General features: G+C 42.9%; 1 protein-coding gene across 4 annotated transcripts in view; it reads left to right on the top strand.

Moving 5' to 3' along the window:
- FRMD4B (FERM domain containing 4B) overlaps positions 1 to 22,635 on the top strand; it is a 142,923-nt gene that overhangs the window by 43,636 nt on the left and 76,652 nt on the right. For 3 of the 4 annotated variants that reach the window (XM_083600555.1, XM_083600554.1, XM_083600553.1), the window contains exons 6-7: positions 15,532 to 15,588; positions 16,577 to 16,599. The exons of the other annotated variant lie outside the window; for it this stretch is intronic. In XM_083600555.1, coding sequence (XP_083456681.1) covers positions 15,532 to 15,588; positions 16,577 to 16,599 — 80 coding nt within the window. The remainder of the gene's footprint in view (positions 1 to 15,531; positions 15,589 to 16,576; positions 16,600 to 22,635) is intronic. 4 annotated transcript variants of the gene reach the window in all.

The raw sequence follows: 22,635 nt of genomic DNA, 5'->3' as shown, positions 1-22,635 counted from the left end.
ACTAAACACTTCCAGCAGTTTCTTATCTTGTGTTTGTTCCTCCGGGTAGGCTAGCACCATGGCTAAGATTGCCTATACATAAACTAAACAAACCCTAAATCATGTACAACGTTAGGTGAAAAAGTGCTGTTCATCCTGGTTGCCAGTGACCTTGGCCTTTTTTTGCCCTCTGCTTTGGCTTTTCTTTTGGCATTTTGCTTGAGCCGCCAGCTTTGCAACGCTTTGTACTAACATTTCTTGTTGGCTCCTGTGCTTTGCTTGTGGCACACTTTTGGTGAGATTGCCTGGGATAATCTGGGAAGGCTGACAGATGTGGGGGGAGTGCACAGTGTTTAGGCAATGAGCTTTTGGTTGCAGCCCTATGATTCTGTCTGGAAGGAACTTCTAACTGTAAACCAAACCATTGATTTTCTGTATAGGGTGGTTTATAGCAGTAGTCTTTGGTCTTTTCAAATCTGAGACCTACCTTTAACCCAAAGGTGCAGCATTATTATTATTGCTATGTATTTGTACAGTGGTTGTGCTGCTGTTGCAGGCTACTTGAGTTTAGGCTGTGGTTCAATAGTGGGTCCCAACCCATCAGTGGCAGACCAATAGCTTTTGGTATACTCCATCTCCAGTATTGGGGGGGGGTAGGGAGTTCCATAGGTACCTAAATTTTGGGAATGAACAACCTTGGAAACATTGGGAGAGTCTATGTAGTTAGAAGGAACTTGACTCGGGGGCATGGGATGGATACCTGACCTTGAAGTGCCCTATAGCTGTTCTTTGCCAATTAATGTTGTGATTCTCACATTACCCATTAAATCCCATATGTTAGTATGATAGTATCCCATATGTTAGTATGTTAACATGGAAGCCTACCCCTGTACCCATACTTATCCCTTGCTTATAAGATTTTATCCAGGCTCTTCTGAGAAGTCTCTAGAGAAGGTGTCATGGCAGCTCCCTTCACCACACAGCTCTCACTGCTCCTAAACATTTGCCAGTCATATATAATGCAAGCCTCCTTCTATGTGGTTTTGCAACATACCCCAGTAGGCTCCTGCCATGGTGTCTGAGACATGGGAGGGTGGTTTCTGTGCCTGTTCTTTGTGTGGCAATATTTCAGTCGCTTGAAGATAGATAGGAATCAGGGTAATGTGAGCATGAGCATCACACCTGGATGCTTGAATGTGAACATTCCGCATTTCTGTTTTTTCGCCATGCTTGCTAGGGTGAGTGCGCTGCAGTTGTCTGGCAAACATGGCACACCCTAGCTTTTGTTCCAAGCTTTAGGGATGCAGAGGTGGATGAGGATCATCCCAGTGGAATTCCTACCTCTTCCCCAGCTACAAGAAGGGAATTGCTTGTCCACTTAATTCCCAAGGTACCTGAAGTGTCTCGGCAGCACACTGATGAAACCACCAACCTTCCTGTTGTTTTTTTTCATGCTCCACAGCAGGAAGGAGTGATGGGGGGGCCTTCACTGGTCGAACTAGAAAAGCATCCAGAGCACCTTGACTTGCTCAGCCAGCTATATCAGCAGAATACCAGTTGTCTTGGGGGGCGGGGAATGGCTGAGATGCACTGTAAAGTGGGCAAATCAGCAAGCTCCTCTTGCCCTCTTTTCCAGCTCCAGATCTTGTCCCTGACAAAGAGTGGCGGCTCTGTGTGTGGCCAGTGACAAAGGAAGAGGGCAGCTGTACCAGCAACCACAACCTTTGGCTTAGCTCCTAAGGCCGGCCAAAAATTGTGGAGCCTTGCAATGAAGCAGCTTAATGGGAATGGGGCTAGGGCAGTGAGTGAGGAAATGGGGCTAGGGCAGCACCATTTCCCTATCGCTGTTGCATTTACCCAATACTGATATTTGGAGCCTTTATAGCTGTTACACCCAGGCATCTGGTCCACACCCCACCTGATTTATGTGTCTTGTTTGTCTTAGGGAGGGAATTCCCACCCCACTGCCGCTCACATTGCCTTCAGCCTTGTCTGGCCTATTAGCCTTAACACCCACTCATCATGCTTATGTGCACATGCTCAATGTTTTGACTATAAGGTCTGGACAAGCTAATGCGGATGGTGGCGCCATCACTAAGTGGGAGAGATCAGATATCAGTGAAGGTGCAAGCACTCTGAAGTTAACAGATCAGAGGGTGTCACGCGTATACTTGCCAATATTTCACAGATTAAAATAGGCTTGCTCCTGTGCGCTCTTGCAATGTTCCTTGTCTTGTACCAAGGATCACTTGCCTGACTGCACATTCACATGGTTGAATGTTCATTGACTGCCCTGCAAGCCTTTTGAGGTAGGTGTGGTTACCAGACTCACCAGCTGCAGCAGGCAAGGCTGCACACTGCATTTGCTGTTCATGCCTCTGCAGTCATGTGCATAAGTGCCTTAGTCAACACGCTCTGTGAATAGGAAGCAGAAGGGAAGCACACTCTGGCCTCTGCCACTAGCCAGGGGAACAAGGACCACTGGGAGGCTGTCCCCTTGTGCTCCAGGAACAATATGATTGCAAGGGGAAGCCCAGCTGGGCCCTATCCATTGTAGAGTAAAGAAGCAGCAGCCCAGTCTGGCCCCTTCTATTAGCTAGAAGATTTAAGGGTCGCTGGGCTACGATTTTTGGTTTCCATGCATTAGTACCTGTTTCTTGTAAGCCACCTTGAGGATCATTTGATTGAAAGGAAGGGTATAAATCTTGTAAACAAATGCAGGAAACGTGCATCTCCCCTCCATGTAGAGATGGCACTCCCAAGAACTCTTGAGAAGGCGAGGGAATGAAACCTCAAGGGGGCAACTTTTTTGTTTATTTAAAACATCTTTCCTACCACCTAAAAGCTCTCAAAGGAAGTTCATAGAATCTGAGAGTTGGAAGTCTAGTCCAATCCCCCTGATGCGGGAAACTCAGTTAAAGTATCCATGAGAGATGGCCATCCAGCCTCTGCTTAAAAACCTCCAAGGAAGGAAAGTCAACAACCTCCTGAGGGACTCCATTCCTCTGTTGAACAGCTCTTACTGTCAGAAAGTGTCATATACTGTCATATTTTTTTGGACTACAACTCCTATCAGGCATGTCAGCATGGCCAAAGGTGAGAGATGATTATGATTGTCAAGCAAAACATCTGGAGGGCATCAGGTTGGGGTAAGGTTGGTTTATGATTTTATAGGTCAAAATGCAGGTGTACAAAACAAACAGACCAGAAGTCAGTGACTTTTAAAAAACCAAACAAACCATCAAAGTATGTTCCAAACAACATGTTCCAGTTAACATACTGGCACTTGTCTTCTGAACCCACTGAAAACTTCTGAACAGTGTCCAAAGGCTGCCCCACATGCAACGGGTTGTAGTAGTCTAACCTGGATGTCCAAGAGCATGGAGAACTGTAGCCTGATTGGCTCTATTCAAGAAGAACGGAAGGTGCATTGTTCCACAGAGCTCCCCTGCTGCTCTGGATGCCAACTCTATTGCATGTGTGCACACTAACAACTTTTTTTGGAAAAGCATCCCCAAAAACAAGGGCGAGCACAGGAAAAAACAGGGCTGTCACTGGTAATTGGGTACAGCTGAAGCATATGAACATAGCTACTCTTAGATGGTAGACAAAAGTCAAGGGGATTAGGAACAAAGTGCTTTAAAAGTACTTCACATGTTCAGTGTACAGCACCCCCCTTCCTGTTCAAATTTGCCTCCCCACCCTGCTTGTGCATCATTGTTCTCATTATGCATGACGTTTCACCATAGCTGGACATCCATCAAACTGGGGGGAGTGACTTCACTTCCCCAGTGACCATGAGTGGTTGGCCACATCCGTTTGATGAGAACAGCAGAGACTGCATTACACAAGAGCCAGGATAAAGGATGGCAAGTGCAAGAAATGGCTCTGGGTGTTGAGGTTATTACCTGCACACTCTAGATTTACTGATTCACCACACCTTTCAAGGTGCTGTTTTGGGTGTTTCCAGTGAGAATACAATATCCTTGTTTAAGCTTTATAGCATTTTCTACTGAAATGTTGCAACAATTACGTACGGAGTGGGTATGTCTGCCACAATTCGCTCCACACACAAAAGATTTATTTTTCGCATTTGGTAGTGAGTACATTTAGCACTGCTGCAAAAAAGAAAACTTCTGAAGAGTGTTTGCAGTTGTATGGCCACCTGCCAGTTTAGCCAAAAGTCAAGAGCTCTTGCAAGCTTTACAACAAACATTTCACAATTCCTCCGTCTCTTGTCTGGGAGAGAGGAGTTCTCTTGCACCGAAGGGTGTTCTGTTTCTGCCTGTGACTACTTAAATATACATTGCAGCAGACTAGATTTATCATTTCTGTTCCTAAAGATAGAACTTGCACGAGCGCCGAAAGAGGAGGGGAGGGGGGTAAAACGAAATGAGAAAGTGCAGATACGAAATCCTTTTATGAATTGCCTTTATCATAAACCCTCCCTAGCTGCTTAGGAATATTTTAGTGATTAGCTAATTCAGGGCCTGCAAGCCCTGCAAATGTATAAGATTTAATTAGCATCTTCACTGTGTTTATTTGTGTGTGTTTACACAAGCGGGATCCACAACAAAATGTTGCAGTATGAAGTGCTTCTGTTCAGTGTGTCAGTCCAGGCTGGACAAGGAGGCCATGTTATGAAGGCAATAGGCTAGAAATCCATTGTGCTCTGCAGGCGAGGGTTCAGATGTTACTCTTGTAATGTTTTGGGGGAAGGGATCTTCCACATGCTCTGCATGGAAACTGTCTCAGATTCAGTCCTCCGAACCAAACAAAAGATTGCCTGATGAAGAGTTCTCCAGAAGAGAATTGATTGAAATTTCAAGATTGACATTTCGGGCTGAGTAAGTACTTCACTGGTGCTTTATCAAGTTACACACCTAAGATTCTGGGATTAAGAAGTAATTAGGGTTGTTCCCCAACTCTGAGAAATTAAAGCCTGATTTGCAGCTGGGTTCTGTCCAACACCTTAAATGCAACACACACACACACACACACACACACACACACACACACACACACAAACACACACATGTTCCTGGCATTTTGATGGATCCTAGTAGTCCAGCTTTGAATTTTGGAGTGTTTTCCCCCCTTTTCTTATGGACTAACATGGCTGCCTTTCCATTTTATGTACAATAGTGGAGGTACCTTTTGTTTTCCCCCACTTCTGATTTGGTTGGTTCAGAATTGTGTGTTTAGAAAAGAAGGCTAGCACTTAACTTTTATTTTTTATTTATTTATTTTTTTCTGTATTTGGTTATCCCACCAACTTTGCACATTTGTTTTCTAGGGAGGTGGTTTTAGAGCCCAGTTGCTCTTAACACTTCAGTCATTTCACAAAAAGGAGTGCTTGTGATCACAAAGGATTCCTAGTAGGAGTCTGTTGAAGGCCTACTTATGTATGTGTAAAAGGCAAAGGATTAAGCATATCCCCTGTAGTCTCTGTGAAGGCATTATTTTGTTCCTTACTAATTATTCATGGTTGGCTGGTGGCCTCCTTTTCAGGTGAGTAGCCGCCCTTCATTTCCTGGCCTAGTTTAGTTTCCAAATCTGCTCTTCAACATATCACAGAAGATTATGTTCAGTTGCCACTCCTTCAGCAGTTTGAGTACCTCTTAACCACAAACACGTCTAGCTTCCTTTCATTTGAGAAAGTCCATAGAAGACGCTATATGAAAATCATTCTGTTGCGTATGAGAACAATTTAAATACATTTCCCATGTCTTGACTATATTTCTCATTTATGAAAACCTGATAAAAATAAAGTAACTTCAAAGTTAATGTTGAAAGAGTGCACAGGAAAAGAGAGAAGTGAAAGATATATAGACATTGACCCCACTGCTACACTATTTACATTTTCCTCTCTCTTGGGTGTTCATATTCATGCACATATATGTACTATGTAAATGTATCAATGAAATGTGGCTGACACTTAATGCATCTGACAAAGTGGTTTTTTAACTATGAAAGCTTATACCACAATAAACATTTCCTTTTAAGATGCTACAAGATACTTTGTTGTCTGGCTGTTTGCTAAACCATAGTTAAGCATTACATAAACAAGCCTTGGGTTTATGTTCTCATGTTTCCATCTCCAGCACGACATACATTAATAATAATAATAATAATATGCCGCCTAACTGGGTTGCCACTGGGTTGCCCCAGCCACTCTGGGTGGCTCCCAACAGATTATTAAAAACACAATAAAGCATTAAAAACTTCCCTAAACAGGGCTGCCTTCAGATGTCTTCTAGAAGTCAGATAGTTGTTTATTTCATTAACATCTGATGGGAGGGCGTTCCACAGGGAGGGCGCCACTACCGAGAAGGCCATCTGCCTGGTTCCCTGTAACTTCACTTTTCGCAGTGAGGGAACCAGCAGAAGACCCTTGGAGGAGGAGCTCAGTGTCTGAGCTGACCAGTGGTGGTGGAGACGCTCCTTCAGGCATACTGGGCCAAGGCCGTTTAGGGCTTTAAACCAACACTTTGAATTGCGCTTGGAAACATACTGGGAGTCATGGACACCCCCCCCAAAAAAAATGAATGAATGCTTGGGGCTGTAGTTTGTTAAGGGTCTCTTAGCAACTCACCTTGCCGGTGAGTTCACCTTGCCGGTGAGGACTTGCCGGTAGGCTCCAAATACCGCCTCCATTCTTACACATCCTCTTAGGTGTTAAGATCAGCAGAGGGGGCCCTCTTGATAGGTCCACCACTTTTGAAGATTAAAGGGCGTGTGACCTGGGAGAGGGCATTCTTTGTCACAGCCCCTACACTGGAATTCTCTCCCCACAGAGGCACATCTTTTTTCAGCACACACCTTTTTGCCCTCACCTTTGACACCTGAGGTGTGTGTTTTTTTGGAACGCACCGTATTTCCGTGACTGTAATTTGTTTTTAATATCAAATTTTAAATTGTTGTAAACTGCCCTGGGACTAGCTGGTGAATAGTGGGTAATCAATGTAGTAGTCATAATAATAATTATGATGATTAATAATATCCAGGCAAAACTGTGGTTAGTCTTAATGATGGTTTGACTGAACGTCAGAATCCAGATGGTGACTAAACGTTTGCTACCTTTTCTCAACACCGTGATTTTTTTATGTGTCTGATGCTCCTTATTTCATGCGATAATGGGATAGACTTGTACTGTGGATTCTTCAACTTTAATTAGCTGACCAGGGTGCCCACACCCTGGTAATTACCACTTTCTCCTCCCTCTCTCCCCTTTTTCTTTTTCTACCTACTCTCCTCTTCCCAACACCCAAACAGTCACGTGTAATTGCACATTATTACTTGGGCTTTGGATTTCTTGAGGCTACTCTCACAGCCCCATAGTCTTCTCTGAATGACACCAGCCTCAGGGAAGAAAACCAAGTTTATGACTAGAGGAAAGGTACAGTTCTTCCCTATGCTCACGTAACTGCTAGTTTTGAAGTCTCTGAGGCTGCAATTGACTTGATTTTTTTTTAGCATTTCATAAAGCCTGCCTTTTTGAGGTACCTTGCAACTAGGACTTTAGATCAAAAGCGTTTTAAGTTGTGTTCCTTTATTTCTGTACATTAATATTTTATTAATCACTCAAAAATAAGAGCACACCTGGGGAGGGGGGAAATGGTGTGTCGTGAGTTGACCACAGGTAGCCAACTTGGTACCCTCCAGATGTTGTGAACCACAGTAACTCTTGCATAAGCTGCAGCCAGTGTAGCCAGTGATCAGGGATGTATGTTGTAGCCCATGATCCCTGGAGTGCACTATGTTGGACTCAAGTGTCAGAGTTGCCTACAGGCAATCTAGGCTCGAATTCCTGCTCAGATGTGAAGTTCAGTGGGTGAAGTCATAGGTCTCAACTGAACTACTTGAAGGGTGTTGTAAGGTTAACTCCTTGCAGAAAAGGTCAACCCCAAAATGCTGATAAGCTTGCAGCTGTTCTAGGTAAAGGGTCCAAATTCCTTTCTAGATCACAGTACAGTAAAGCTCCTTTTACTAGCATTTCAGTAAAAAGATTAAAGGTGCAGTTCTAAACCCACTCGCCTAGGAAGTAAACCCCATTTAATTCAAACACTTACTTCTGAGTAGATGTGGTTAGAGTTGTGTTGTAATTCACATACTGCATAAGGACCCCGGTCACAGCAGATCTTTAAAAGCATGTTTTTAACAAGAGATGGAAAAAAGAATGATATGTAGTCTTCAGGGAGGTGACGTGTGCTATCACACATTTTGAACATGAACTTTTGGCCAAGTTTCTAACTACAGTGGTACCTCAGAAGTCAAACGGAATCTGTTCCAGAAGTCGGTTCGACTTCCAGAACATTCGGAAACCAAGACGCGGCTTCCAATTGGCTGCAGGAAGCTCCTGCAGCCAGTTGGAAGCCATGTTGGACATTCGGGTTCCAAAGAATGTTCGCAAACCGGAACACTCACTTCTGGGTTTGCGGCGTTCAGGAGCCAAAACATTCGACTCACAAGGCATTCGGGATCCAAGGTACGACTATACTGTGAAGATTTATGCTCTACGTCTATACATTTCTGTTTTCAGAATGATATTGGAAAAGTGGGCATATTTACGAATGCTTGGTTTTGGAAGATCTGGCCTCTCTACCAAGGGGTGCTAGCAGGTTTTTCCGGGCCCAGTACACTGTATGTGGATTGGGCCCTCTGACCCACTCACAAAACAGGACAGAATTCTCAAGGAATTTGAGCTACATCATACACAAATTAGTTTTTCTGTTTTGCAGATTGGGCGGAGAGCCCAAAAATAAATCAGTGGCTACAAACATATTAAAATGTCCAACAGACAAAATGTGAATGGGTGATGCTTCTCCCATAATTGAACCTCCATGCTAGAAAAGGCATATCCTGCTGTATTTCTGCCAGTCTCATGGCTTTAACCCTGCTTTCCCTCATTACCAATCCTAAACCAAAACCTAGGCTGCAAATAGTTTGAACATTGCAAGAAATAATTTACTCAGTGATGAAACTACCACCGTGTGCAATAAAATGAACACTATGGTTGAAAGGCAACCTCGTTCTTAATTCTATTTAATGCCTAATTAGTGCTCATTGACCTTATTTATTTGACTAAACTTCTAACGATGAGCCTTTAAGGCCTCATTAACTCCAAAGTTCACCAAACCTTCCAAAGTTGACCTTGCACATCAACAGCAACAGCAAAAGTGAGATTCTTTTCACCAGAATATAAAGTCCAATGGATAATATTAGCACTGAAGGTTGTGCTTTGGTTAGTTGTTGAGCATAATCATAATAATACAAAACGTAAGCATAAAACAAATGCAACACCAAGTGGGAGGACAGGCAATAGAGGGGGTAGATCTTTAGACCTACTTTAAAAATGCAGCCATAAGAAGGATCTTTTTACCCCTATTCCCTATGGGTAATTAGAAACAGCCACGAGGCAGACTATTTAATGTATATGCAACCAGCAGCTTATTTAAAATGCATAAGAAATGTCACCCAAAGTAATTTCCAGGCCTAAGATGTTCTGTACGCAAAAGAAACCCCAGAAACCAAAACAACAAAAACCACCTCCGCTGTTCTGCAGTTGCCATTTCCATGTAGTCTTAATTTAGTTATCCATGTTAAAAGGATTGGCTGCCACAGTATCAGACTAAAAGGCATGGCTCTTTCCACTCTCTTTCAAATAGTTCTGTTTGAACTTCTTTACATCTGCATCTTATAAAACTCTGATTTCTTTATCTGGATTATATCCAGCTATGTCCTCCCTTCCCATTTTGAGTAATTCAGAAATGTATCCAGTCTTTTGAGACTCATCCTGCACATCAGCCCCGCCAACTTGCTTGCATATATACTCTTTAAGCCATCTGTGTAATTATAGCGATATCAAATTACTGTTTTTATGTTAGGTTTGTTTTTGAAAATTGAAGTTGTTCCAGGTTTAAAACACTAGTTTGATTTCCAAACTTGCCACCACCCTGTAATTACCTCAGTTGGACAAGAAAGGAGCTAGTTACAAAATTCAAAATGCCACCTTGTCCACCATCACTCATATGAGATCAACTCGTATTGACATATGTCAATACATGTTTATCTGTGTCAACAACAACAAAAAAACCTTGAGGCAACTGGTATTTCAGCAGGACCAAAAACACAGTCAACTTTCTCATGACGCTTTGGCCAGTTCGTCTTCCCTCTGTCTGAAATGATCGTGAAGGTTTTAATAGGAGGAATAAGCATGTTCAAACTGAGAAACTTTCTGAAAACATATCTAACTTTGTAGGGTTTTGTTGTTGTTATCTTTAAAAAAAATTTCTTTCCCTTCTTGGACCCAAAAGAATATCCTGTTCCAAAGTATGAAACTTAAGATGGCACTTGATATTTTATTCATTTATTTCTCTGTGAAAAGTCATGTTTTGAGGTAAATACAGCATTGGGACTTCTCGTCTGTCATCCACTGAATTTTTCATAAGGCTGCTGTGTGCTGAACTGTCAAACTTACACTTTGAATCTTTAATATGGGCTTATGTTTTCAGCCCAGGTAGAAATGAGGGGAAAGGCTCTAGCAAAGGAGCCCTGAACACTTTTAGAGATTGTTTGGCTGGGGCAGTCAATTTTAAAATCACTGTCCAGAAGCAAAACATTAAATCAAGACAATGACATTAACACACACACACATCTCTTTTGGTGCAAGTGGACTCTTAGCACTTATGTTTGAGGTGAAGGATAGTCAAACTGATTTCCCCTCTTTAATTTTTACACAGGAATGTAAACACCATGAAAGCATTCCATGTGGAAAGTAACTTGTTTCCAGAGATTTTTAGGTGTGCCAATTTTCTACACAGGTATCTCTTTTGGGGAGCCTGCAGCTCTCCAGATGTTGTTGGATTCCAATTCTGATCAGCCCCAACCAACCAAGATTCCCACCCCTGTCACACATGGCAGAATACAATACATAAAATACATACAACTTATAGTAGATCTGGCTTTGTTTTGCAGCACAGGGGGATTTGTGATCTTAGTACAGCCGTGTGTACACACACAGTGTGTGTACTGTCTGTGTGTACACGCACACACAGACAGACACGTTATCACGCAAAAATTGAAAGGGGAAAGCAATATAAGGTAAATAATGGTGTGAGAGATTGCTGGTAAAAGGTAAAGGAACCCCTGACAGGTCCAGTCGCAGATGACTCTGGGGTTACAGCGCTCATCTTGCTTTACTGGCCAAGGGAGCTGGCGGGTCATGTGGCCAGCATGACTAAGCCGCTTCTGGTGAACCAGAGCAGCACACGGAAATGCCATTTACCTTCCTGCCGGAGCGGTACCTATTTATCTACTTGCACTTTGACATGCTTTCGAACTGCTAGGTTGGCAGGAACAGGGACCAAGCAACGGGAGCTCACCCCGTCGCGGGGATTCGAACTGCCGACCTTCTGATTGGCAAGCCCTAGGCTGGTATATGCATCTTAAATAAGTCAGCCTGGAAGAATAGAGAAACTGCAGAACCAAAAACAGTACAACAATTCTGTTTTCTGGTTGCAGGAGAAGGTGAGAAGCTTGAAAAACAGCACACCCATCCAAACTATAGCAAGTGTCACAAGGCATAAATATTTTATCTCTAAATGTGATACACCAGCATTACGAACCTATATGTACTGTACTGGAAAATGTACAATCATGGAATTAATAATTACTTAATACTGTACTATCCTTACCTGTATAGAGGAAAACTTGAGGATAGACTTCCTGGCTCCTAAAAATTCTGCTTCTCCAAACATATGCCTCCTTTTTTTATGTAAATCGAACCACTTTCTGAATGTAGGATTATGATAAGTGTCACATTATGCATTAATATCCACAGATTCCCATGGAGCCCTTACCAAGTGTCTATGAGTTTTAAATTTTATGTCTGCTTGGATTGATGCCATCAAACTACATGGTCCCTAGGGGGTAGCCATATGTCAGAGTACCGCATAACTAACCGTGCAGCTATTTTATTTTATAAAGTTGTGTCGTCTTGTCAGCTGTCCCCAGGGATGCTTATCAGCTGGACTGCCAGGTTCAATTCAGGACGGGGTCTCAAGTGGCCCTAATTGTTGTACAAAAGGTGAAGCATTTTATGACTGTGAATGTTCTCATTAGTGCAGTTCTGCAATGTGAAAAACGGACACTGTCTTTCCTACACTGGATTTATGTTCCGTATAGGGTTAAGCAATTCCCACTGCAGTGGTGTAGAGGTAAATTTTAAAGTGCAGTAGCAGGTCATCTCAATAGCCCCCATAAGAACACTCCAAAGAATGGTCAAAAAAATGCAGGAAAATTTGTTTTATCCCATAAAATAGTGAGCTGGCCTCATTTACTAACTTCTGTGTTAATATGCCACAAACAATAGTAAACCCTGAAAGTCTTAATATCACGTAAATCACTTGTCTCAGCAAGGAGAGCCTGTCATTTATCTTAGCACACTTGTGGAAGACATCATCACACTGGCTGTGTTGTACAGCTGTGCTCCTTTGCATTCCCCACATCATTCTCCCGCTTTCAAGTGTCCTTCACTAGGGTTTCCATATTCCCAAAAGTTGTTGGCAGCCCTATCTTCACTAATATAAACTAACTATTAATGTAGATTAGCTAAACCAGGTTTTCATAATCATATTGCATGTAGCGAGATAAAAGGGTTTCCCCAACTACTATTGTTTCAAGACATACAGTGGTACCTCGGGTTAAGTACTTAATTCATTCCGCAGGTCCGTTCTTAACCTGAAACTGTTCTTAACCTGAAGCACCACTTTAGCTAATGGGGCCTCCTGCTGCTGCGCCGCCGGAGCATGATTTCTGTTCTCACCCTGAAGCAAAGTTCTTAACCCGAGGTAATATTTCTGAGTTAGCGAATTCTGTAACCTGAAGCGTATGTAACCAGAAGCGTATGTAACCCGAGGTACCACTGTACTTAAAATTGAAACTAGGATGTTTGGATTATGTGGGTAGACCTATCTCCTGCATACTTCCCATTCCAAGACGGGTGACCCCTCCACTAGAGCTTATTTTGGACCACCCAGACCAAAATAGAAGGTTCCTGCAATGACTTGGCATCTCCTGCAAACAGGATGGACCCTTCCATTCACAGAAGGGTATGAGCCAGTGGAGACTTCCACTGCTGGAAGGAGTGGGGAGGGTGAGACATTTTTTTTGCTCATTTCCCTCCTGCAGCTTGCTAATTTCTAGTGCCTCCCCCCCCAACTGCCTATAGCATATTTGTGGGGCTTCAGGTGGAATCAGTGAAAATTTATTGTTCCTTCTGCCGGCCAGACCATTGAACGATCTAAATTCTGCTCATAGTGTCTCAGGAGCCAAGTCCTTTTTCTAAAGCAGCATTTCCCAACCTGGTGCCCTTGAGATGTTTTGGACTATAAACTCCTATTGGCCCCAGCCAACATAGTCAGTGGTTGGGGATGATGGGAATTGTAGTCCAAAATATCTGAAGGGCTCCAGATTTGGAAAGGCTGTTCTACAACAAGAATATTCATATTCACCCAAGTGTTTTACAATCATTATCTCTTTTCTTTCTAAATGTTAAAAGCAGGGTGTGACATTTATTTGCTAGTCCCTTCAATTTTGATCTTGTTGAAGGTATCACTCATGCAAGGTTTTTTATTTTCTTTCTTTCAATGAACAGTCAGTCATGTGCAACCTCACCTGCAGTTTGAAGCAGGACAGCTCAGGTATAGATTTTCCACCTCAGTAAGAACTAGGCCAGTAGTTCTATGTGCATTGATATTTTATTATTCTGATTTATTAAATTTATGTACCAGATCACAGGGCATTTGGCAATATAAAAGTACACAACATAGTAACAAACAAACCAATTATTCCTGCCACAGTTTAAAAGACCATAGATTGTTTAATTAGCCAAAGGGCTGGATAGCACAGTTCAACTGTTTCGAGGTTTTTTCATTTCTATCAGTTCCCAATATTCTGAATATTTCATATTCTATGCTACATGCTCTCTGAAAATACACTTACCATTCTGGATCAGATATAGCTGCTATTCCTGTTTCAGGGTTTTGCTCAGGGAGAACTGGTTCTACTGGATGCCAAGAGAAGGCAGCAGTGCACAGCATAGATTGGCTGATGACTGTGACATCACTTCTTTCCCACACCTACCTTCATTCTTGGAACAACCTTTAAGCATTTGACAACTTATAAAAAAGTAACGAGAATGTGTCTTATAAGGTTACAAGTGGCTCTTTTACAAAGAGAAAAGAAGAAAAAAGAGGACTGCCCATTTGAAGCATGGCAGGGGGATGTTCGTAGTGAAGGCAAGAAGGTGGTGGCTTCATTCAGTGGAAGAGAATAAAATATAGCAACTGCTGATTCAATTGTATATGAGTGTTATTGTCTGTTTTTTGGTTAAGAAACAAATCCCACATAGAGACTCTATGCAGAGGATATACGGATAGGAATTCTATGAAATTAAAATTGTAGTACAATAAAATACAATATAAGAAGTAAAAGAAGCAGCAAAAATATAATTACAAATCACACAGCACCTGTCACAGCACATTACAAATGCTGCAACAGGCAGAAAAATCATTAAGTAGTCCACCAACACCCTCAGCATTTTTCAAGTGGTCCATGGGGGGGGGGGAGGAATTGCACTGCACTAGCTTATTTATTCCCGTGGAAGTGCCTGGCAACCAGTTTCTTATCCATTGGGTGGCAGTGAAAGAAGAGAAAAGCAGCGGGGGCTGGGGGGGGGATCCTTAGCCAGGATCTGAAGTTTACTGGCTTTTTGAATAATGAAAAATGTGGCAGCCTCTGCAGTTTGTTGCCTCTTAGCTTCGATTCTGCATTTGCGTAATAGATGAGACTAGCAATCTACCCAGCAGGGCTGTTTTTCGGGGCATGAAAAGTTTAGGGACTTTGGAAAGCCTTTGTGCATGCTCAAAAACGTTATTGAAACGATAACAATGCATTTGCAATCAAAACAAGGGTGTTTTATCTTTAGAAATGTCTGAATACAGTAGCCTACATTCACAAGTTGTTTTTGGTGTGTGTGTTGAAACAAGATAGTTCAAGTTCCCAAACCTTGCTGTAAAAAGGATAAAATGCAGTTTTATATATGTTTAGACCATTGGGCATCATGGGGTTTACCTCTAAATAACTGTGCACACTGTAAGTGTGCTGGATATATTTGCATAACATTCAGTCAATGTGCAGCCAACAGACCTCGGGAAATCTGCAGGGTCCAAACGTGCTAAATTTGTAAGGGGGGAGGTGTGATTCATCAAATATTTCAGGCAACCCACATGTCAGATTTCTCTTGCCTTCTGCACCTCCATTTTCAGAATCATTTTCCTGCTTGTCCATGTTAACTGCTATGAAGTTGCCCAACTTTACAGCTCAAATTACACCCACCCCTTCTTGCTGTAATGGTATGATCTGCAATGGAAGGAAAACCAGTGGTGCTGAGTAGTGACAGGCTAACAGATTCGGTGTAGCCCTGGGGGGCATCCCATTGCTGCAGTTTTAGGCTATGTCTCCTTAATATTTTCCTCTTTATTTAAACAGGGGCAGATTGAGGTGGAAAGTGAGACAGTCTTCAGGTTAGCTGCTTTGATTTTACAGGTAAGATTTTTCTCAAACTCTCTGCATGCCTGTCGCTGTTATTAATTTTACATGCATGGTCTCAAAAGCTTTTAGTTCCAAAATTCTGACAGCAATTTTTCATGTATTTGTTATATTGCATAGGCATGTCTATTTCTCTCTTAACCCCAGCCAAAAACAAAATAAATGTGCATTTGTGATACAAATGCTTCAAAACTGCCATTGTGCTAAAAGCAAACAGAGATGTTAGAATAGACGTAAACATTTGGGGATATTTGGGGTGTAGGAGTATGGGTATGTGTTTTAAGATGTGGAGTTGCACAGAATGATTGAACTAGCATCACGTTTCTAGCATAATTATTGCCCCCCCCCAAAAAAAATTACATGTTGGACACTTGGTAAAGTGTATGATATGGTACAACAATGTTAAGCATTTCTGTAAACTTTTAAACCTTTCTTACCAGTTGCACTTCAAAAAGAAAAGCTCAAAATGCAATGTCATTTTATTTTTAGAACAGTGTTCTGTAGATCCCAATCAAGGACACTGTTGGTTTCCAGTTAGCAATCTTCCTTACCACATACGATTTTGTTGTCGTTCATATTTTCATGTCTCTTCTGCTTTTTTCTTAGCAAGAGACTTGGATTTTCATTGACAAAATTCAGCAGCAAGCTGATGATGGCTTTGACTTTTTGAACTTTTCTGCTGTTTTGAATGAACCTTGCCAGACTGTTCACAAGGGCTGGCCATCCCTGTAATTTCAGTTTGTGGTTGGCTGTAGCTGAGCAAGGACGGTCTCTCTGTTTCTTTGAAAAGAGCAAAACCCTGTAAAACCAGTGGTGTCCTTTAGACTTGCCTGAGTGGTCAAGGCTTGGCTTAAAATACGAGTTTAGGGTGTGGGTGTGGGTTTTCTTTTAGAAAAAGTTTTCAGTGATGTGATGTCTTAATTTAGCATTGAGAGCCACTGCGAAAAAAATAGTGTTTTAACATCATTACTTTTCTCAATTGTAGGAAGCTAAAGGAGACTACTCCAGGTAATTACATTTCCCTTTTCAATATTAGAATATAGAATGACTAGATTTTGTTCAGTTTGCATTACTTTAAGCAATCATTCGCCAACTGCAAATGTGGGGAAAAGAAAGGAAAGCATGTGTAGTAACTGAAGAAGAAAGAATCACTGCAGCAGCCAGAGGCTGGACTCAGCCGTTCACACTGGGTTGGGGATGTGATTCTTTTGTGAATGGGGTGTGAACTGGGGCAGTGTCTTTCAAAGCGCCATAGCCTACTTGCTTGCATTAGCTAATCTTTAATAAGGCGAAACTTGCATAAACAATGGCAGCATTTTCTGCAGGGGGGGGGAGGTCCTCTGCAGACAAGTTGCTCCATATTGTTGCTCATTTTTAAAGAAGTCCAGAGTTCCTAATGACCCTGCTTGTGAATAGCCCTGATGCGTACCCAGAAAGATGAAGCTTGTCAGTTGCTTGCTTTTGGAGATCAGTGTACAAAGTTTTTCCTCTGCAGCTGCCCCACAGGGGCCTCACCCGTCATGCTCTTGACCTGACAAGCTGCATTGTGGCCGGTGAGAGAGACTTGGGGCTTGTGTAGGGCTTAGCTTTCTACTTACTGGTGCATAAATCGGGCAGCCCTGGCCATTGTGTCTCTTCCTACCTGCCAAACCCAGCCTTTTTGGGTGCAATTGCAAGGCAGAAGGAGGAAAGAGGAGGGGTTGGATGGGTGGGTGGGAATTAAAACAAATGAAAAGGAAATTGTGTCTGAGCTGGAGGAGAGAGGGACTTTAATTAGTAGTGGCTCAATGAACAAACAAATTCAAAAGGTCAGCTTTCATCACGTTAATGTTTTACTACATGCCTGCCTTCCTGCAAAGGAAAGATTGCTTGTTTACAGATGGCAGAAGTAGGGTCTGTATATTAGACTTAAGGTATCCTTGCTGTGTGTGTGTGTGTGTGTGCGCGCGCGTGCATGTGCATGCGTGTGCAGGGGGGTGAGCGTGGGACAACTACACTGTCTCTGTGCATGCTTGCTTAGATGGTGTGTCAGGCTGTGCCCCTTTTCCACAGCAGTGCCCTCAAATTCAGTACAGTGGTACCTCAGGTTAAGTGCTTAATTCGTTCCGGAGGTCCGTTCTTAACTTTAAACTGTTCTTAACCTGAAGCACCTCTTTAGCTAATGGGGCCTCCTGCTGCTGCCGCGCCAGCAGAGCACGATTTCTGTTCTCATCCTAAAGCAAAGTTCTTAACCCGAGGTACTATTTCTGGGTTAGCAGAGTCTGTAACCTGAAGCGTATGTAACCTGAAACGTATGTAACCTGAGGTAGTGGCAAATCTGTCCCTGGTGATTCACAGTTGATTCAGGAGAAAGGTTTTGCTGCTTCCCTTTGCCAGCCCCAGCCTATGCTGGCTGGAGCTGATCATGGGAGTTGTAGTCCAAAACATCTTGGCAAAGGCTGATCTTTACGACTGGAGTCTGTTTGTTATGGGTTTTGGTACTTGATGGGAGCCATTGGCAGAGGCGTCCACTCCTTTCTACAAAGTTCCGCCTCTTCAGTGACATAACTTGGTGCTGTATTCCATTACAGGAGGGGCAGGGAAACTTTAATTCTGTCAAGGGCCACATGCCAGCAATGGACAGGGCCAAAGTGGGATGGACCACCCTCTTTTCTCTCTCTTTCTCTCATTCCCTCTCCCTCTCTCTCCTTCTGCTATCCGCTATTACCTATCTCCCGCTTCCTCCCCACCCAGCATGTTGTTGGGGAGGAAGAGCTTGCTCTTGATAGAGGTCTTAGCTGATCATTTGCAAAGCATTTCATAAGCACATTGGAAGCTACATTATACAAAATCAGACCATTGGTCTATCTGCCTTAGTACTGTCTACTCTGTTTGGCAGTGGCTTTCCATGGTTTAAAAAATGGTCCTTATCCCTGTCCTACTGGGGATTGAACCTGTGACCTTCTGCATGCAAAACAGATGCTCTGCCACTGAGCTGTGGCCACTCCCAAGCATTACTGCCTATTCTGGCTCTCTACCCTCCTTTCTAAAGGTCTGTACTGATCGCTTGCAGAGGACTTCTCTCTTCTTCCACTGTGCTATCCATTTCCCACCCCCCTCCCCACCCCTCCATTTCCCCCTCTTGTTCTCCATCTTGCCCTCTAGGAACCCGCCAGCCACACAGGATTAGGCGAAAGGCTGCAGGTTCTTCACCCTGCACAGCACCAACACAACAGTAAAACTTTCTAGTAAGGTGTTTTGACTTCACTTACCAGCAGTCGTTAGGTAAAGGGACCCCTGACCATTAGGTCCAGTCGTGGCCGACTCTGGGGTTGCGGTGCTCATCTCGCTTTATTGGCCTAGGGAACCAGCGTACAGCTTCCGGGTCATGTGGCCAGCACGACTAAGCCGCTTCTGGCGAACCAGAGCAGTGCACGGAAACACCATTTACCTTCCTGCCGGAGCGGTACCTATTTATCTACTTGCACTTTGATGTGCTTTCAAACTGCTAGGTGGGCAGGAGCAGGGATTGAGCAACGGGAGCTCACCCCGTTGCGGGGATTTGAACCGCCGACCTTCTGATCGGCAAGCCCTAGGCTCTGTGGTTTAACCCAGCAGTCGTTAAGTTCCCTTTAATGTAGTTAAGGTCGCATCAGTTACTTGCAAGAAGTAGCCCTTGGCATAGTTATTGTAATTATTTGCAGGGCATAATGTACAAAAGAAAAAGAAAAAACCCTATACGATAAAAGGTCCTCAAAGTTGTACGGGTGTTTATTCAATGAATACCCCCTATCACTATACAAGCTGCACTAGCAGTACTAGCACTGTCAATCAGCTGGTCTGCTCTTTGGGCTAGCAGGGATCAGCAGAGTCCCTGTGCAACTTGCAGTTGTCAGATGGTGCCAAAAACATCCTCCACCCCTATGTGCTTTGACTGAGCAATAGCTGGGTATTTTGTAACAGAATGCAAGCACTTCCTAAGGTTGGTTGGTGAGTCTTGCAAATTTAACTGAAAGCCATAGGTTTTTTTAATTGGTAAGATTAACCAATTAATCCCAGATCAGAATATTTAGCAGTAATCTGATTTAATCCATGGAAGGATTTGCAGTGTGTTGAGAATGCCGTCACGCTGAATGCTACATGCATGTTGTGAGTTGGGCGAGACTCTCCTCACTTGCAGTTCCCGACAACCGGGACTCAGAGGCAACAGGTATTCAGTGGAGGTAGCATGCAAACTTCTTGGCTAGCAGTTTACTGATAATCTCATCTCCCCGCAGAAGGCAGAGAGAAGAAATAACTCTGCAAGTTTCTTGAGGACAGTGCACTCCCTAAGTTGACTAGCCTTGCTGTGGGAATTATGAGTTGAAGATATAGCTCTGGCCAGGCAAATTGCTTTTGCTTCCTCTGTATGCAGCGAGGTTGGCGATGTCAAGCCTGGCCAGCTGTTTAGTGTCGCCTTGGGACAATCGTGTACATTCAGGAAGCATCCAGAGTTAAAGCAAGGTCACTGCCATGTGTCAGGCTGCCGAGAGAAGTTAGATTGCTAGCATACCATGTTGAAACAGCAGGTGTGGGCAACATGGGCAATCAAATGTGAAGTATGCCCCAACCCGCCCTCAGAGCACTTAGGCATGACTTTCGGTTTCTGACTGGAATGCAAAGAATCACAGTTTTCATTTGTTTCCAAACAGCCCAACTTCCCTTGCCATAAATAAATAAATGAATAAGCCAACTCATATGCTGCACATATGCTGCAAAGTATGTGTGCTACAGCAGTTCTTTCAGTTCAAAATAAATATGTGATGATACATTAATTTGAAGGTCAGTAAACATAGACCCAGAAATCAGTACAAATGTGTCTGGTGCAGCTAAGCAGGTCTAAGGCTTGCTTTTGTTACCTGAGTGGGAAGGGGATGCTTGGGGGAAAGTGAGTATTCAAATGTAATAAACAGATAATAGTTAGCACACACACACCTGGTACCTCCACTGATTTTAAAGATTATTTTGGTATTTATTTATTTTGTAAAATTTATGCACAGCTTGATTGTAAAAAAGAAAAACAAACCCTCAAAGCGGTTTACAAAAGGTAAACCAGTAGCTGTAGAGTATGTTTCTAATTCTCTTGTATTGTAGAAATGAAGTTGAAAAACAATGGCAAAATTGTCAAAGGATTTCAAATTGCAATCCAAACATGCATATTAATTTGCTAGTAAGCCCTGTCAACCTTATTTTGAGCAGACATGCAGAGGGCTGTGCTTTTAGAAATCGGAGCCTTATTGAAATGGGAAGGGGGAAATAGTTGTGGTTTTAGCTATTGTTATTAGACAGGCAGATTTTCACTTTCTGCAAGTGAAAGTTGTTTTCTTTAGAGAAGTCTCAGGACGGAATAGCAACAATTAAACTGATTTGTTAAAATTCTGAGGGGTGAGAGAAAAGAAATGTTCCTTTTGAGCCTCTTGATTTTAGAGCAAATGACAAGGTGTTCTTAGAAAATTTGCATTTCGCCAATGCAAAGAGCTTCACAGAATTTGCCTACCTAGGATTGTTCAATGAGACTTACTCCCAGGTAACCATGCACAGAACTGCAGTTTCACAGCACAACCAAATAGTTATTTTTATTTACTCAATAGAAAGTCACACTGTGCCCAGTGAGGTTAAATCTCTAGCGTGTTTAGGTTTGCAAGCTTAACCAATTTATTCTAACTGATTAATTGATTGAACACTCCAACCTAATTATTACATCCCTTCCTCCTTACTGGTTGTTTCCAGACTGTTATCACATTGCGGATTTCAGTATAGCATCAGGATGGTCCAGTAAAGAATAACTGCATTTATTTTGTGACTGATGAAAATGTGGGGACAGTTGTCAGAAAACAGGTGGGGGAGCAAATGTTTTGAAGTGCCAGATATCAGACCTCGACTCAGAAGAAGGAGCTGCCTGTTGGAAACCATGTGTTAAATATTTTAAGCCTTCCAAGAGTTTGACTCACAGTGCAACACTTGAAAAAGAAAGAAAAGAAATCAGTTTCAGCTTTTCATTTTGCCCCTGATATAACCCCCTTTAGATCAATGGGTAAATCAGTGTGGGATTGCAGGCTAAATGTCAAATCTAGGATGGCTGAGGGGTGAGCAATAGGAGGGAGGAATAAGCATTCTGAAGCTGGTGTTAATTTATCTTTCTGTGTATGTGTGTGTGTGTTTTTACAAAAACATGCCCATCCCCAACAGTTTTGTGTTCATAGTCGCTGGCCCTTCTGACCCAGCGACGTTGTAATTGCAAGAAGAAACTGCTAAAGTAGCCCAACCCAACAAGATTTGCCTGGCTGATTTCCTTCTGGCTGATGTATCTTATTGTCTGCCCTTATCCGTAGCCAGCCAATATATGAATGAAGTCCCTCAGCTGGGGATAGGCAGCAGTGTGTGAAGCAGCAGCAGTTTGAAGCAGCCAAGAAGTGGGGGTTTCTTGAGCTCTGAAAGTGCCGGCTGCTCCCCTAGCAAACCTGATGTGCAAGCAGAAGATTTGGGGTGTCATTGGAATGCTAAGCAGTGAGCCTCATCTGTTCTCAAACTGTATAGCAAATAAACACAGAGGCTGGAAAATGCCGCGACCACCACGTTCCAATTCTCACTGCTTAGAAAATTCTGGCACGCCTAACAATACTAACCCTGCTTCCAGCTCAGTCTTGCCACTGGCTCATGCAGTCTGCTGTTGTATACAGTGGTACCTTGGTTTACAAACTTAATCCATTCCGGAAGTCCGTTCTTAAACCAAAGCATTCTTAAACCGAGGTGTTCCCATAGCAGTGGGGGACTCAATTTACAAATGGAACACACTCAACAGGAAGTGGAACATGTTCTGCTTCCAAGGCAAAGTTCACAAACCAAAACACCTACTTCTGGGTTTGCAGCATTCTTAATCCAAGTTGTTCATAAACTAAGCTGTTCTTAAACCAAGGTACCGCTGTATTCTGTTATCCACTCTCCAGGGTTTCTGCTAGGTATGATCTGTTCAGCTGAAGATGTGGAGTACGGATGAGTATCATTTCTGGTGAACATATTTTTAAA

This window comes from Podarcis filfolensis, assembly GCF_964270895.1.
Source record: "Podarcis filfolensis genome assembly, chromosome: 2".
In the NCBI taxonomy this organism is placed as follows: domain Eukaryota; kingdom Metazoa; phylum Chordata; class Lepidosauria; order Squamata; family Lacertidae; genus Podarcis; species Podarcis filfolensis.
This window is presented reverse-complemented; position numbering and strand designations above follow the sequence as displayed.